This window comes from Rhea pennata, chromosome 11 (assembly GCF_028389875.1).
Source record: "Rhea pennata isolate bPtePen1 chromosome 11, bPtePen1.pri, whole genome shotgun sequence".
NCBI classification, from domain to species: domain Eukaryota; kingdom Metazoa; phylum Chordata; class Aves; order Rheiformes; family Rheidae; genus Rhea; species Rhea pennata.
The window spans coordinates 5542405-5558833 of record NC_084673.1 but is presented as its reverse complement, the minus strand read 5'-3'; the positions used below and the strand labels follow the sequence as shown (position 1 = coordinate 5558833).

At 53.0% G+C, this 16429-nt stretch overlaps 1 protein-coding gene across 1 annotated transcript in view; it reads left to right on the top strand.

Moving 5' to 3' along the window:
• The window catches only part of GPC3 (glypican 3), a 117629-nt gene that overhangs the window by 54832 nt on the left and 46368 nt on the right, over positions 1–16429 (top strand). The window contains exons 4-5 of the mRNA XM_062584711.1: positions 8247–8380; positions 9910–10035. Coding sequence (XP_062440695.1) covers positions 8247–8380; positions 9910–10035 — 260 coding nt within the window. The remainder of the gene's footprint in view (positions 1–8246; positions 8381–9909; positions 10036–16429) is intronic.

Sequence of the window (16429 nt, the reverse complement as noted above, 5' to 3'; positions counted from 1 at the left end):
CCCGGAGCGGCTCCTCGCAAGCGAAGGTATGAGCTGTTCGGCGCGGGAGCCGGGCTGCGATGGGAGCCCGGCTCTGCTGCCCGGGGTCCGGGGCGCTGCTCCCTGCCGGCTTTTCCTACCGGTCCTTTTTATTCCTGACCTTGGCCACCGGCCTTTCTGTAGGCGAAGTTCAGTTCGCCGCTGTGTTTTCTCGCGGCTTCGGCGGCCCTTCTGCAGCCCTTGGGGTTCTCTGTGCTGCTGTGCCCGTAGTCAGCATTACAGTATTTATTATTTTATTGCTATTATATGTATTTATTATTTATTTAGTTGTTATTTGATATTTATTATACTACTACACCCCTAAAATACGGCCTTAAAATGCCTTATCAAGGAGGCTCATTCCCACTGGGCTTGCAAAAACCTCAATGGCTATATCTACACACGTTAAATTTTCCTGTCTGCTACTTTTCCCCGGGTTGAAAATGTGCCTAGTACTTCCACTTCCTGGAGGTGTTTTAATCGTGAGCATAGGGAAGGGCGATTAGGGTCGGTCCGTTTGCGCTCTCTGCCGCAAACGGAGACGATCGGAGATGCAGGACCAATAAACCTCATCAAATATGCAGCCCCACCGCGGCTCGAAGTTAATGCTCTCTCTGCTGCTGAAAGCACAAAAGAGAAAATGGGGCTGGGTGTTCTTATGTAGCTAATAGTGGATTTCCCTTGGGGTTCCTTACCTTCAGCTTGCACTGTAAATTTATTTTGAAAGCTTGCAGAATTGAGGGGAGAGACGACCTGTTGATTCGACACAGATATTTGGCTACATAAGTATTTTTTCTTAATGCTTTTTTTTCCCTCCCCGCTCCCTGTAGGGTTTTGAACTAATCCCAGTAGAGTGGAAAACAGGCAAGTCGTAGGGTACCCAGCCCCGAAGGGAAGGAGCCTGGCTTGGGACGAGGGTCTGGCCGCCCGCGCGTGCGGGGAGGATGATGCGCTGCCGGGGTGAGTCTCTGGGGGGAAAGATTCGGGTTTTGGCTCCGCTGGCTGCTCGCATGCGACGCACCCGTTGAGGACGCGTGTCCTTCGGCTGGGGACAGCAGGACGTCCTGCTGCCCTTCGCCAGAAGCCGCGGAGGCGTCTGGCGGAGCGCTGAGCTGTACGGCAGTGACTTCGGTCTATAAATCCCCGCGCTGCCGGCGGCTCGGCTGGAGCGAAGAGAATAAAGCTGGAAAAACCATTTGTGCCTGCAGCTCTGCAACGCGGCATCGACGACTTGGATGCGGTGGCTTTGGCGCGCCGCTTCTGCTCTTAAATCGCTGGGTTGGTGCCCAGACGCGCCCTCGGGATTTACGGGTTTGCATCCCGCTGGGCGAAGCGGCTGCGGCACGGGTGCCCGCGGCCGCCGCTCGCCCCTCCGTGGGAGCGGGGCTCCGAGGTTGTTCTCAGCCTGCTGAAGTTTTACCGCTCGTCTGGGCTGCTCGTCCCGGTGGTGACGCTGGTGAGACCGTCGTTTGCCGGTGGATCAGGCCCGGCTGAAGCAAGCGCAGAGCCGAGGCGGGAGCAGTGGATGCCACCAGCAACGCTCAGACCTGCCGGGGTGAAACCAGAGGGGATGGCAATGCATGTAAGGCAGGTTTAATTTAAAATACATTTCTGTTTTTCTTTTATTTATAAACTTTTATGGTGTTTCTGCCTTCTTTGTTCTCCTTCCATCACTTTAGCTGAATGTGTCCCAGCCTCTGGCATGTTGCGAGTGTCTCCCTGTACCGTGTGCATTGGGCTTAAGGCTTTAAAATTTCCAGCTGCCTCATTTTACGGTGAGTTGTAGTGGTCAAGGACGTAATGCGAGGGCTCAAGAGTGGATTGGATTTGAGAGGAAAGCTGAGTTTCAGGCTGCACCAAGGACTGCAGCATCAGAAAAACACAGATTTGTCTCCTAATGTTAGCGGGAAGGGGTGGGAGACCTTCCTGCCAGAGAGTGAGCGTTGATCCCCGCACCCTTTCCTGCCATGTCCTCCGCATCCCGGTGCTGGGGCAGCGCTCGAGCCCTGTCCCGGCCAGGATGGACCTGGCTGACTTTAGACGGGCCCCAAGAGAAGTTAGTTTTATCGCATAAGCCGCCTTTCTTTTCCTTTAGCTCCGTCCAGCCCTTCCCTCCAGCACCCTGTACATTTACTGGGGGAATCAAGGAGCTTTGTCTTTCCTGAGATCCTGTTTCAAACCCAACCCGGTATCTTTATTTTAAGCGGAGAGATAAAATACCCATGAATCACCCCCGTGCACACCACTGCCTTGTTTTTCACCCAGGTAGCTGCAGACTCCCACCACCTCTGTTAACAAGTTCCTTATTTGCACAATATATTCCGGCCCTCTCCCTTTCCTGAAGATTTTATCCGTGCAGAGACCTGCAGCTTTGGAGCGCCAGGCTCGTGCTAGCAGATATCCATCTATTTATGCTTTTTGCATTAAACTCTTCTTTGGCCTCGTTATCCATGCCTGCAGTTTCCAGCAGGAGCCGCGTCTGAGGTCACGTGCGGGGCATCCTTCACGTTAACTGCTCCAAGTTTACTTCCAGTGACAGGAACCCCCAAGAGTGGTGCTGTCTTAAAACCATAGCTAGCTCGCCCATTAGCAATGCTGCTGCATGTGCCAGGAACAAAACAGGCTCTTGAAAGCTGCCCTGTGCAAGGCAGAGAGAGTGCCCAGAGCTGCCCGGGCAGAGCAGCAGCTTTTTGCTTTCATCTGCAGGAAGTGAGGTGCTGCGATTCAGCGAATATTTTGCTACAGTTTGAATCCTGCACTGGTGCTTGGAGCACTGAATTGTCGTTGTGAAGAAGTTTTGAGGTCCTGTGCAGGAAAGATGTCATCTTACAAATACATTTAACTGAAATAAATTGCAAAAGAAAACCCAAACGGTCGAGGCAGACTTCAGCAGCAAATACACCTCTTGTTGCCAGCAGAGCCCCAGAGCAATCCTTGTGGACTTGGCCTCTCCTAATTACTGCGAAATGAACTGGTGGCCTTTTTTGGTTTCTACCTGTTGTGTTTCCCCCACCTCTTCTCACCCTACCGAACCCCTGAGGGCATGGAGCCTGCTCTCGGGTGTATACGAGAGGATGAAGTTTGCTGCTAACTACATTGTTCTTTGAAAGGCTCACTGGAGTGAGAGCAGGCTGACTGCAGAAAGCTGTGTCGATAGCCTTCAGCTACTGTGGCAGAGCTATTTCCATTAAAAAAAAAAGAGACCCACAGACCAGCAGTTAGTGAATTTAGCAATTCTTTATGCAGGTATATCTTTCTAAGCTAATCAGTTTTCACACCTAATTCCCTCCTGCACTATCTGCTGAGGCGGAAATGATGCTCTTGAGCACTGACCTGGAGAGGGAGCGAGCAACGTTGGAGCACCAAGCCTAGCGGTTAGTGGGGATAATTCACGGGTGACTTACGTGCTCGGAGTTACTTCTTTCCAAAGCTTATTAACTCTTGGATTGCATGCATTGATCTGTGCCACTGTACAAATAAACTCTGTGCTCTCCAGAGCACCAGGGAGCAGGTATTGCTGTAGATACTAAAACTGCCTGGGTTGGTATTTAAATCATCCATCTTCAGGAAGAACCCAAAAAGCAGAAGGCTGAGGACACTTCTGGACAGGACCTGATGTTCCCTCCTGGGAGGTGGGATTTTGCCTCCTGGCAGGATTTAGCCTGAGGTCCGTGCTGAGGGCTCCCACGCGCGGATGCGGGGTGGAGAGGCTCGGTGCAGAGCATCCCCGGTCCGCGGCGGCAGCCCGGCCGGCGCTCCCAGCCCTCGCCGCTTTGCGCCTCGTGGTGGCAGGGAGCCGAGAGCCGGGCTGGTTTTGCATGGCAGAGCCCCGAGAGGTCCCACGCGGGCTCTCGCACACGCTTGGCTCCTTTCCCGTTGCACCTTGGGTGGTTTTGCTGGTTGGGGGCCACCGAGCACTTCAACAGTGCTTTCTCCCTGAAGATTTTGGTGCAAGATATTTTCTTTATTAATCTTTCTCAATTAGTTGGTCCATCAGTCATCTCCATGCAGTCTTGCAGGTTCCTCTCTGTACAGTAGTTTACCAAAATTACTGGGGCAGAAGGCAATATGTGCACATCTTTCCTGGTCATTTACAGATGTGAAAGTGCTCTGCCCACAGCTTGGAAAATGAAATAGAGGTAAAGATGTGCACGAAGACATTGAAAACCTCTAGTCTTTTTTTATTTATTTATTTTTCCCAATCTGATGCTTCCCCCGCCTCATTTTGGGATCGGTGGATACTGATTACTGGAATCCACTGCTGATAATCAAAATTGAGCTCTCAGTTTGACAACATTAATAAAGGCATTGAAAATAAAGTCAAATTCATTTAATTTGTCTGCAAACAGCCAAGCATTGAACAAATCACTTAATGTATTCATCAGACATATAATATAGTATTATAACAAAGTTGAACGTGCACACCAATTTCCACTATAAAGATATTTTCAATCAGGTGGAACCTAATCTAATGCCGTAAGTCATTCCATAATTTGTTCTTACTAACCACAGCACAGGGAAAAAAAAAAAAAAACAAAGTGTTACAACACAGTGTCAGAAAAGCCCTGAAGCTATAAACATCTTTAGAAGAGAATGATTTACATTTTCAATAAGCCAGATTTATCTTTGGGAAGAGTGCAATTCTTTTGTCTCAGGCAGATACCTGGTGGAAGCGTTCTTGCCTCGTTCGCCGTGTTTGGGGTGAATCGGCCTTGCACGGGGCCGGAGGAGGCAGGCGCTGCCCCCCGAACTGTCGCAGTTACTCTGGTAGGGGTGTTAGCCCAGGAAGCGCTGGAACGGGCCGGCGGGCTGGGGCGCGCGCGGCCCTAGCTGGGATCGGGGCCGAGCGCGAGCGGTGGCCGCCGGGGCGTTATTTATCCGTGCGACCGCAGGGAAGGTTGGTCGGGGAGGCGGCAGCCAGCGCGGGGAGCGAGCAAGGGAGGGAGGCGTTCTGCAGCGGGAAATGCCGCCGCGGGCCTAAAAACCCTTGAAGTGGCTTCGCTACAAGAGTTTATTGAAGTGCAGATCTCGAAAGCCACGTTTGCCCGTGAGCGTGGACCCGCACGTGCTGGGGAACGGGCTTTGCTTCGTACCTGCTCGCTTCGAAATGCTGGCGCTGAGCCTTGCGCGCGCTGTTTTATGTGGATATTACCCTTGCTCCCGAACGGCTGATAGGGAGAGAGAGCTAATTTAGAAGATAGGATATCATCAGTAGGTTTTTTTTTCTTTCCTGAGGTTTTATGAGCAGCAATTTGAAAAGAGCCCTATTAAAGTCGTTGAGGAACAAGTTAATGCTGCGTTTCCAAGAGTATTGCCCTGCTACCCAAAGATCATATTCCAGAATAAACAGTGTACAGTAGCTAATTGCTAGCTGACCCATTATAATGGCTTTATACTTCCAAAATTCAATCAGTCTGGTTTAAAAGAAATGTAAAGAAAAGCCATGCTGTAACTTTTTTAATTATTTAACAGTGTATTTCTCAAAAAGTAATCGAGTCTGGGCTGGAGGCTGGGTCACGTTTGCAACCCAGCTGGCACCGCTGCTGTTGAATAACCTGCTCCAGCCCCTTTTTCTGGCTCCCGTTACAGACCGATGGCAGGTATCTGGTTTTCCTCTTTAAATTAAGCTGTGAGGAACTTATTTCTCTCTGGTTGCTTCGTTGTGTAGCGCCGTAGGCGAAAACCCGGCGCGATATTAAAATCCCCGGAAATCTGCAGCGGAAGCCAATTAGCGTCGCCTGCCTCACGCCCCGCGGGGGCTGCGGGGCCGGGTAAAAACCTTCGTTAGTGCTGATCTGCACGGAGTTACCGTAAAAGCAGCGGGCGCGTTAGCGTGCCGCGGAGCCCCGGCCCGGGAAACGCCTCCGCTCGGGAAAGCCGCACGTGCGCGCGCTGGAAATTTAAGCAGGCGCTTGAGCGCGCGGGCGGGTGCCGAGCCTGAGCTCCGGCTGGAGCAGCCGCCCCGGAGCTCCAGCCCCACGGAGCCAAAGAGCGGATCCCGCGTTAAACGTGGAATTAGCAAAGCGTAGGAGAGAGGCAGCCGCCTCCGAGGTTGTGCCTTCCCCGTGCGCCGGGTTGCGAAGGAGGCGCAGGGGATGGCGACGGTTCGGTCCGGCTTCCTCCTGCCCCGTCGGCAAACAGCCGCTCGCTTAAATGCAAAGCAGCTTTCTCGGGTGAATTAAGCGCTGCTGAGGCCGCCCGAAAGAGGAAACGTCGTCTTTGCACTAACGCGTGCACGCTTGAAAGGGCCTGACGCAAATCGAGGTCACGGTGCCTTTGAACGAAGGGGCAGCCTCCGCCGCAGGAAAAAGGAAAAAAAGTAAAGGAAAACGAGGTGCACGGCAGCCTTCCCCTCGGCTGAGCACCTCCCGGCCCCCAGGGCCGCGGCGGCAGGAGCCCCCCGCGCTCTGTTATTCTAAGCAGCCGCGTTTGGGCGCGTTTTACATGTTTTCGCCTTGCATTATTTAAGGGTGCTGCATTATTAAGCACTGCTCTCGGCGGCGTGGGGAGAGGGTCGTGTCCGGCGCCGGGGCGGGAATCGTTTGCGATGTCGTCTCTTAGGTGATGTCGCGATCACGGAAATGGCAACGCTGTAGAGGCGATGGGCAGCGTTTAATACTCCAGGAACGAGAGGTTGTAGCGAAACGCGGGTGGAAGACGTCTGCGTTACCCTACTCGGTTTGTTCCTTCTGCTCGAGCACCCGGGCTCAGCGCAACGCTTGCGATGTAGGTAATAAGCCCCCGGGGAAGTCAACAGGACAAAACATTAACCACAGACTAAGCACTAACGTGTATTAGCATTTTTATTGCACCTGTGAAGACGGTAAACTACTATTAAAAAGTTTATGTTCTATACTACATTGCTGCAAAAAAAAAAAAAAAAAAAAAAAAAAAAAGTAAAATTTCCTTGAGGGGGGAAAAAAATACCCCAAAACATATCTTCCTGGAGAAAGAATCCGTAAGCAAAGGCGTTCCCAGGGAAGACAAATGGAAACTCCCTGTAAAGTTTAAGCAAAGGTCGAATGAAGCACGCTAGCCGCTAGAGCAAAGCGGAGCTCATGGTGCGAATAATCTAGTGCGTCCGGTGGGGCGCTCTTTCACTCTTCCTTTCCCAGGAAAAGTAGGTTTTTAGGTTGTTCTTTCCTTCTTTTTAATTTTTTTTTTTTAGGTTTCTAGAAATATCGTCCTGCAGCCGTGGGGTCAGGCAGCTCCGGGGTCGCGTTTGCTCCCGTGCAGCCGCAGCCGGGCTCCCCGCGGTCCTCCGGCACCTCTTACCCTCAATTAATGGGGAAGCGCTAAAACGGGCTGACAGTGCTGCTCCCTGGGGTTATTCCCTGCGGTGCTCTCGGATCGATGCTGCCTCTGAACCGGAGCCTTTCCTGCTCCCCTGGGCGCTGCGAGCCAGCTGCTTCCCCTTGCCGGCGGCGCTCAGCACCAGCTATCCCGGAGCTCCCCAGGGATCTCCACATTTGGTAGAGTGCTGTTTTTTGTTTTGTTTTGTTTTTGTTTTTGCGTTGGGTGCCTTAATGGCATTTCTTGGTGGCGTTGCAGATTCTCTGAAAAAGTAACCCCCCAAAGACCTCCTTTTGCCTAAAAATGACCCTACGGCGCGGCGTTCCACGTGGCGGGGCACGCGTTGCCCTCTCCCGGGGCGTGCAGGGAACCCCCCGTGCCGTGTTCCCGGACTCCTTAAAACCTTGGAGCTTGCTTCAAAATAGCGCCGGTGATGGGAAGGAGACTGGGAGAAGGGGGAGCTCGCCCCGCTGGGCTTGCAGCGGGGACGAGGGGAAGGACGGGGACCGGAGGTGTTGTCCGCTGTGAAGTCCTCCTCCTCCACGAAGCCACGTGCAAAGCCTGTAAAGGAGCACTCGAACACGGAGACCTTAGCTTCGCCTTCGTTTAAGGAAAGACGACGGCCGTCTGGCCCGCGGCTCTGCGTCCCGGCTGCCGGGCAGCGCCCGGAGGTGCAGCGCGGCTCCCCGCGGGGCCGCGTCCTTCAGCAGAGGAGCGCCGGGGACCGTCTCGCGTCCCCTGCCCGCTCCCGCCTCTAGTCTCCTTGCCTTGACGTTTGCTCTCCTCTAACCCCTTTGCAATGACGGTTGTCCCCGGGGCGCGTCCTGCCCGGGGCTCGTGGGCCGGGGCCGTTCTCCCGCGCCGGTGCCGAGCTCCCCGAGCGGCCGCTCGTCCCGCTAACGCTCCCCCCGCGCCACGGCGTTCGTGTTTTGCAGCTCAGCCGCCTGTGCGGCCGCGCTCGGCAGAGGCGGCGCCGGTCAGCCCATCGCCCCGGCGAGCCCCGCGGCGGCGAGAAGGTCCCGAAGGCGACTCGTGCGGAACAAGAAGAAACCCTCTCCGGCCGGAGGAGGTGAGAGCCCGGCTCCGGGCGTCCTCGCTCACGCACCCTTCTTGTAACCTCTAAAGCTGCCCGCTGCTTTTCCTCGCGGTTTTGCTTTTGCTCAGCACCGAGCGCTGCGTTCCCGCCCCAAGCGCTGATTTTCCAGGCAGCGCAGCAGTGCCAAATACCCTCCCGGGTAGCGTTGCAGGTGCAAACAGTAGCTCCAGACCGGCCCGTGATGCTTCTCGTGCAGGTGGACTGGGGATTATTTCCCTTTATTTTTGTGCAGCGTTTTAGGGTAGTTCAGCAGCCTTTTAGTGAGGATTTTCAAGGCAAAGCGGGTGCCTGTGCTCGTGGCGCTGCACCCGGTGCTGCCTTCCGGCAAGGCTGCGCTCGTGCTGGGAGAAGCGCGGCTCCGAGAGCGCCCGCAGGAGCGGGCCGTGCCGCTGCTGCTGCCTGAAGCGCACGAGAAAATCACTGCAGAAGAGAAACAGGCCGCTTCAGCTCTTTCGAGAACCGGGGCTGGACTAGCTTGGATGAGTTTCCTCTTTGAGAGTAACCGGGCTGCGTTCCTGACACGGCTCCCGTGAGCGGCGCGGGGGAGGTTTCTCCTCTGTGCCTTGCTCCGCGGTGCTCCGCAGAGAAGGGAGCGCAGGCGGGCCGGGAGGGGAAGGGGCCGAGCGCCCCGACGCCGCGCGGGGAGGTGCCGGGCTGCCCTGGCACCCCTTGGGGGGGCTTTTGGCACAGCCAAAGCCGTGCTCGGCGGTGCCGGTAGCTACACGAGGTCGGGAGGTGCTTGCAGCCTCCTGGAAGGCCACGAGGCCGAAACGCCGCTTATCGAGGGGAAAAACCCGGAGCCCAACGGCTCGGGCTGCTTTGCCGGCGTCCGACGGCTTCTCTTTGCGTCGTCTGCCCCCAGCTGGCAGTTCGGAGCTGGGCTCCGGGCGCGGAGCTGCCGGCGCGTGTCGGGAGCCTCTGGGCCCCGATCGCCCGGGGGATGCTCCCCACGCCCGGGGGATGCTCCCCACGCCCGGCCCTGCGCCGTCCGCCCGGCCAAAGGGGAGAGCGATCCCAAGCGCCTGGGAAGAGGGAGGAGAGGGGAGGGCCGGCGCCCGCTCCGCAGCCCGCAGCGACCGGCTCCGGGGCAGCTCCGCGCTGCTTTTCGAACCCGATCGGTTTGGCAGCCCGGCAATCCCGGGTCTCCCCGCAGAGCCGAGGGTCGCCGCTCCCTGTTGGAGGCGACGGTCCCTCGTCCCCCGTCCCGGCGAGAAAGGAGGCCAAGGAGAAACCTGCTGCCCGAGCGAAATCCGCTCCTTTGAGTGCCAGCTACGATCCCGCGGCCGGCCCGGTGTGCGCGCCTCCCGGTCGCGTGTGCAAAACTGCGAGCGCGTTTGCTCCGCTGTGCCGCTGCCCCGGGCGGGGACGGGGGACACGGGGTGGCCGGGGTCCGGCAGACGAGCTGGCAGGCTGCCCGTGCTCGGAGGGGCCAGCCGCCTGGTTAAACGCGCCGTCGCCTTTTCCTCTTCTAACCGAGCACCGGTTTTTGCCCTTTCTTCCAGGGAACTCATGACGAAGCTGAAGTCTCACGGCAGCTTCTACAGCAGCTTGCCGGAGTACGTCTGCAGCCACAGCTCTGCGGTGCAGAACGAAACCCTGTGCTGGAACGGGCAAGAAATCGTGGAGAGGTGAGTCGGAGCCCTCCTCTTCCTCTCCCTCTCCCAGTGGCGTCGTGCTTGGGGAACCCGGGAGCAGTCCGTGGCCGGCGTGCTGCTCGTTTCCCCGCGAGCCTCTCTCATCCTGAAGAAACCTTTTAGCAGAACCGGTCTCGGAGCACTGCGAGGAGACAGCTCGGAAGGTTCTTGTAGTTATGCCTGAGTCTTATCTAATAAACTTGCTTTGCAAAGCATCCTTTGCTATTAAATAGTTTCCATAAGAGAAGGGATAGAAATAAAATCAAGAAGTGATGAAAAGTTGAGATATTAATTACGACGTTTTGATCAGTAGCCTCAGGTGATAATTAACCTGCACTTGCGATACTGACCTGAAACACCAAAGACACCAGAAAATAGCATTAAGCTGTATTTTAAAAAATTACTCAAGCGTCTAAGATCACACACTTAAGAAAATGTACTTACTTTGCCTGAGGAAAAATGTGTCTTCTTTCTGTATCATTTCTGGAAAATCTTGTGTTTCCATGCCTAGTGAGAAGTACAATTGAAAAGAAAAGATTATTCCAATATCTCCTCACTGCTTGTTAATTATAAAACATTTAAAATCGTGCCGCCAACACTGCAGCTTTGCAGAGGAGCGTCTGGGGTGAGGTCTCTGCCTACCACAGCTCGCCGGGACCACGACCGGCGAGGTGACTGCCTTAACCAGCCCCAGCGAAACCGCTGCTGAGGGAAGAGCCAGGGAAGGAAAGGTTGTGGCTTCAAATTTTCCCAGTGGCTTGTATTTGCGGGCTGCAAAATAGCAGTAGCAATTATATATTGGGTGATGGGGCCAAGACCGTTGATGGAGATTGCACCGGGCTGGTCCGGCTGCAGACCCGCTCTGTGCAGCGGGGACGGGGTTTGCGGGCTGCGTAGGAGCTGGTGGGTGCCGCAGCGCGCAGAGAGGGCAGGCGAAGGAGAGGGCCAAGTGTCGGTACATGAAGAGGACACCACGTTTTCATCCTGCTGGCTGCCTAGCTATTAAATTAATGATGAAATCCTCTGCTGTGCTTGAAGAGAACGCGTCTGTCCATCCATGTCCTCCTTCCCACCCTCTGACCTGTCATGCAGCCATCACCACCTCTGCCAGGTAACGTGAAATATCTGTATCAGCTCCCTTGCAGGAGCTGCTGAAGTTTTGCTGTTGCAAATGTTGAAATTTTTGTGCTGTGAGCCAGGTGTCAGCCCCGGGCGGGTGCAGACTGGGGAGGTCTCTCCGAGAGAGAGCCATACACAGCGCTGTTTCTGCCCCTGAAACTACAGGGGAAACTCATCTAAACGCAGCTGAATGGAGAAAACAGTCTGTGGTTCTGCTGTCCCTGGGCTCGCTTGCAGAATGTGCTTTGAAATGAAACAAATGTGTAGCATAAACCAGCTCTAAAGCTGATGGCGTTGCTTGGTGCAGAACCAGAATGGTCGAAGGGGACTAGCGATCGTTTGGCTGCTTCAGGTGCTTGGACTTCCCAATGTAGGATCCCTCTCAGAGAGCTGGAAAATTGCTGCAAATCAGGTGCATTTGAGGTAACGGTGCTCGAGTACCCCAGGTCGGCAGTTTATTCATTTTTTTCCCCCAAGAGGGAGACAAGCAGCCGTTCAGGCACGGGAGCTCTTCTGCGAGCTGCTGTGAGGACCTGCAGCTCATACGTTTGTATTTCTGGCCTGGCTACAACTGTCCTAGTGCGGGAACGATGCGCTTGTCAGTCATCATTCCGGCTCCAGCTTCACACTTCTAACAAGAAATTTGCTGATTTTTGGATCTGTGGATCTGACCTGATAGCTGTCCCATGCATGTAATTACTGTCAGAGGAAATGGTTATGTGCATGTAAAATATACTTTAGATCTTAAAGTTTCCCTGTTGCGTTGTCAGCTACTGGCTTTTGCAAATCGGATGCAGTCTTTCCTTGCTCAGGTCCTCCTGGAAGTTCAGCAGGGTGGACAGGAGGACACTTAATCTGCTCCAGGCAGCCTCTACCAGCAGGAACAGGGCTGCAGCTATACCGCTGCTGGAGACGACTCTCATCACTTGATTCAAGTGTTTGGTCGCTGACCCCTAGGGAGGAGCGAGGTCTGCGTGGGCCTGGCTGTGCTTTGGTGCCCTTTCCATGGGGCTTGTGGCCGTTTACCTGTCACGTCTGTAACGTGCTACCCGAGTGTAAGTAAGTTAGAGAGAAACCCTGCTGGTTTATCCATTTCCTGCCCTCTCTGTCACAGCAAAAATTACGGGTTATTCTAAGCCCTTTTCCCCTAATATGCTAAATCAAGCCTGGAATAGCAACTTGCAGCCCCGTGCCAGCACATTCAGGTAGCTAGATAACACCCGCCACGTATATCCTGCTGCTTGACGCAAACGCTGCCGCCGGCCCCCTCTGCGCCTCCCCTTGGGTTTTTCTGAATCACCGTTTGCTCTGTCCTGTTTATCCGAGGGCTTTGCAACGAGCGGAGCGACGTCCCCGCCGCCCGGACGTGCTCAGTGCCGCCGCGCCGGCTCTGCTTTCCCCTTCTGAGCCGGGAGCCGTTCCCCGTTTCCTCCTTCCCCTTAACTCCCTCTAACCCGACGGAGCGGGCGCGCTCGGGCGCTGCAGCCGGGGCAGGTTTTAACCTCCGTTTTCCCCGTGCTCTTTCCCCGATGCGATGAACGGTTTCGGTGCAGCCCTGCCACGGGCTCTCCTGTGCCGGCGGTGGTGTCGAGCAAGGTCTGCTGCCTTGTTCCTGCCGGCGTCCACCTCGTTCGCCTCTCCAGGCTGGGCCATCTAATGATAGGAGTTTGTCCTCCTCGCTGAGGTTTGATCTCTGAATTGGTAGCTCGATAACCTTCTCTTAGGCAGGTTTAGGATGTGGTGCCTTGACCTGTTGGACACAACATCTGGCAAGCGGTGGCAGTTGTACGGGGAGATCGGGTTTCTGGTCAGGTGCGGAGAGGTGCCTGCGTCCTTTGCTGTGCTATTACCGTATGGTGGAAAAACGTAGGCCAAAATAGGGAAAAAGCAACAAACTGCTGCTTTGCAACATATGTGAACATATATTGTGCTTTTACGGAAGCCACAAAGGTTCCGAGCAAAAGCCGTGCTTGAAACCACTTACGAAGGGGTCACGGGGCTTGGGCGTTAGTGGTGGCTGGGGTGGCCGGACCTGGTGAGCCTTCCTCTTCTCGTGCGTGCTCCTGCACGCTCCTCGGAGCTCGTCTGGGATCAGTAAATTCATAGGCAGTTCCCTGAGATGTCCCAGGGCGCTGTCGCTGTATTGCTGACTGAATAATTAGCTCATTTGAAGATTTTAGCTTGAGTTATCTGGGTGCTTAAGTATCAGCCTCGTCTTGTTTTCTGTGGGAGTTAGGCATCTGAATCTCAAAGATGATGTGAGCCTTTTTACATACATAAGCTTATATATAGCATCAGGGTTTTGCAACATTTAATGCTAAAAGCCTATTAAAATGTAGATTCTCCGAGTTTAATAATCTGCTTACTTTAGTATATTCCTGTAAAGCTCTTCTGAACAGAACGCCAGCAACATTTGCCCGCTGCAAAACCTGCAAGTACGTTAAGTATTGCTGTTAGATACTGCCGTTTCCAAACTGCTCGAGACAAACTTGTATGTTAATCTAAATCATCCGCGGAACTCTTGCTCTCTTTATACCAATTCCAAATTAGTATATTTTTAGCACCTTGCCAAATTCTCTTCTTCGAGAGAGAAGTTTCAGATGTCCCTGTTTTTGCCAAAATGCTGTGGTTTATTTTAATCATACGAATCATAAACAAAGAAAGCACAATTGGAAGCAAGAGAGAAAAATGAGATTCTGTAATTGGAACAAAGGAAATTCCGTGCCAGCAATAACCCTTCAGCTCATGAAGGCTTTGGTTATTTCTGGCAGTGCAACACAATGTCTGATACAATGGAGTCCCCAAAGAGAGGCTGTATAACTTTTCAAACACATAAAACACAGCTTTGTAGCAAATGTAAGCTTTAATGAAAGGATAGTAGGCAAATGCAGTGGGTTATTGAGAGGCCATAATTGTTTCCAGAGTATTTCAAAAATGAAGATCATGAATCTTCCTATATTATGTCTGCTTGCTTGGGCTCAGATTTGGCCAAATTTTCCATAATCTGTCTTGAACTTTACTGAACTGAAGTAGGAATGGAGGGAGGGTTCAGGCTGTCCTTCTACACTGCAAGCTCCCGTTATTTTGTAACAAGTTTTACTGTATTTGCTGTTTTTTCTTAAAATCCCATTTCCCAGAGCCAGGTTATTACCTGAGACTTCAGATGTAATAAAAACGAGCAAACTGGTGTCTGCAGCCTGTTTACCAGCTGCAGCGCATTGCGTAGTGTGGTTGGGAGGAGGCAGCGCGCTTCCCTTGGCGGCGAGCTCGGAGGGCTCTCACGGTAGTGAGCCGGGCTGCAGGGTGGTTGATATTTGGAAATCCAGCAGAAAATGGGTCCTTTCTGTTTAGATCTCCTCCCACAGAGAACTTTTTATCCTCCTGGTTGTTCTGGAAGAAATTTGCTGGAGGTATAAACTGACTGTTGAGCTGTGATCTGTGCAGTGACTGTAAGCAGCCAATGCATGCTAGCAGCCAAGGGCACCTTGCAAGCTATGAAGGCACTGGAGAGCCATATGTCCCACCTCCCTTCTTGCCACCTACCTAGACGTTCAACTGCTTATAGCATGGGCCTGCATGTTGGTCGTGGGATTAGTACCCCTGAGGAGAGCTGGCAACCGTGGTGGACCTGCACTTGCCCAGCCTGCACCCCCCTCCCTGCCTATCTCTGGGCTGGAGAAATTGCTAGGATTGACCGGGTGCCTTTGGAAAGTGGCAGCTGGGTGGCCTCTCTTTTGAGGGGAAACTAGCAGGGCAGGAAATGGTCACCTCTTCTCGGAGACTTATGAACTGGAGTGGAGTGTGGGATGAGTGGGCTGGAGCTGGACCCTCCAGCCTCCTTTCTCCTGCCTCTTACACCACTGATGTGACACTGACGTTGTCATATTGAACCCAGATGGTGGCTGGGCCAGAGAGAGTAAAGCGATGACATTACCACTGCACCCACCTTTACTAGCCCTTGAAAACCATGTGGAGATGAGGCTTGGGCTCCTGCATGGGATGGGTGGCACATTTTCCTTTCCTGTCTTCCCTCTTTCCCCTCTCTTGCTCCATATGTGACAGGGATCATGTGTCACCAGCCCAAATGGCCTGGTTTGTGGTCGGAGGGCAGCTGACAGTGGCGCTGCAAAAGCAGCTCTGGCTTAGTGCAGGTTTGGAGCAGCCACTGCGACCGCAGGGATGCTGAGGGTTTGCTGGATTTAGAGAGCATCTGCCTCTTCTGCTTGCTCCTGTTTTTTCACCCTTTCACAGTGTTTTGGCCTCAAAAGAGGTGGGATTTGGCCAGTCAAAACTTAAGTTTTCAGTTAAAAGTCTTTCTTTTTTCCCTCCAAAGGAAGGTTGTTGCTGTTTTTGATGCTGTCTGAATGACTGTCAAAGAGAAGCTGGGCTGTCCTGTATAGAAGACGCCTCTGCAGCCAAAGAGGAAGAGTGAAAAAATGATATTGTTCAAGCAAAAGCCTTAATGCTTTACACTTCAAAACTTTTGATGAATTTCTCCTCCTTTTTTTCTTATTTTTCTTTTTTACCTCTGGTGAAAGAATGGTATGTATACCCGCCCAGGACTAAGCAGATCAATGACTCTATATTCAAGACTCCAAACTATCTTTAAATGGTTAGAGGGGTACACTTATGGGGTGCTGGCCTCATCCCCTCAAAACCCAGAGCAATGTGCCATGTCTGGAAATGCAGAGCAGCTTTGGGGAGATGCTGGAGATACTGCTCTCCTGAGCTTGGTTATTAAGCCCTGTGAAATGAAGCCTCTTCCCTCATTCTGTAGTCCTGCTTAGTAGCAGCCTGTGTTGCATTTGTCCCTCTTCTCTCCCTCAGACAACTGTATGCTGTTTAAATTGTGCAGCCGCATTTGGGTAAACACTTAGCAACTGGAAAGCAGGCATAAATTAATCAGTATTTGAATGAATAAGTTACTTTCCCTTTTCTAAAAGGTGTAAACCAATTTATGTTTGACTTGCAGGATTGCTTTCTCTAAATCATGTGTCAAGCATTGCAGTAACTCATTTCTAAGCTTAGCATGGCCAAGTAAGATGAGAACACATTCTGCATTTATTGGCATATATTTTAAATTGCCTTTGTCATCTTGTCTTCCTTGCTCTGAAATGAAAACCTGGAAGGCACTGCACTTGGGTTTGAATGCCCAAACATTCACAGGAGACATCTGTTGACGGTGGGAAGGAAGAGGGGAAAAACCCTTTAGGTTGAATTTGTGCTTTGGCATTTATGGCTGGTGGATGAGAAGGAAGCATGAAGGGTC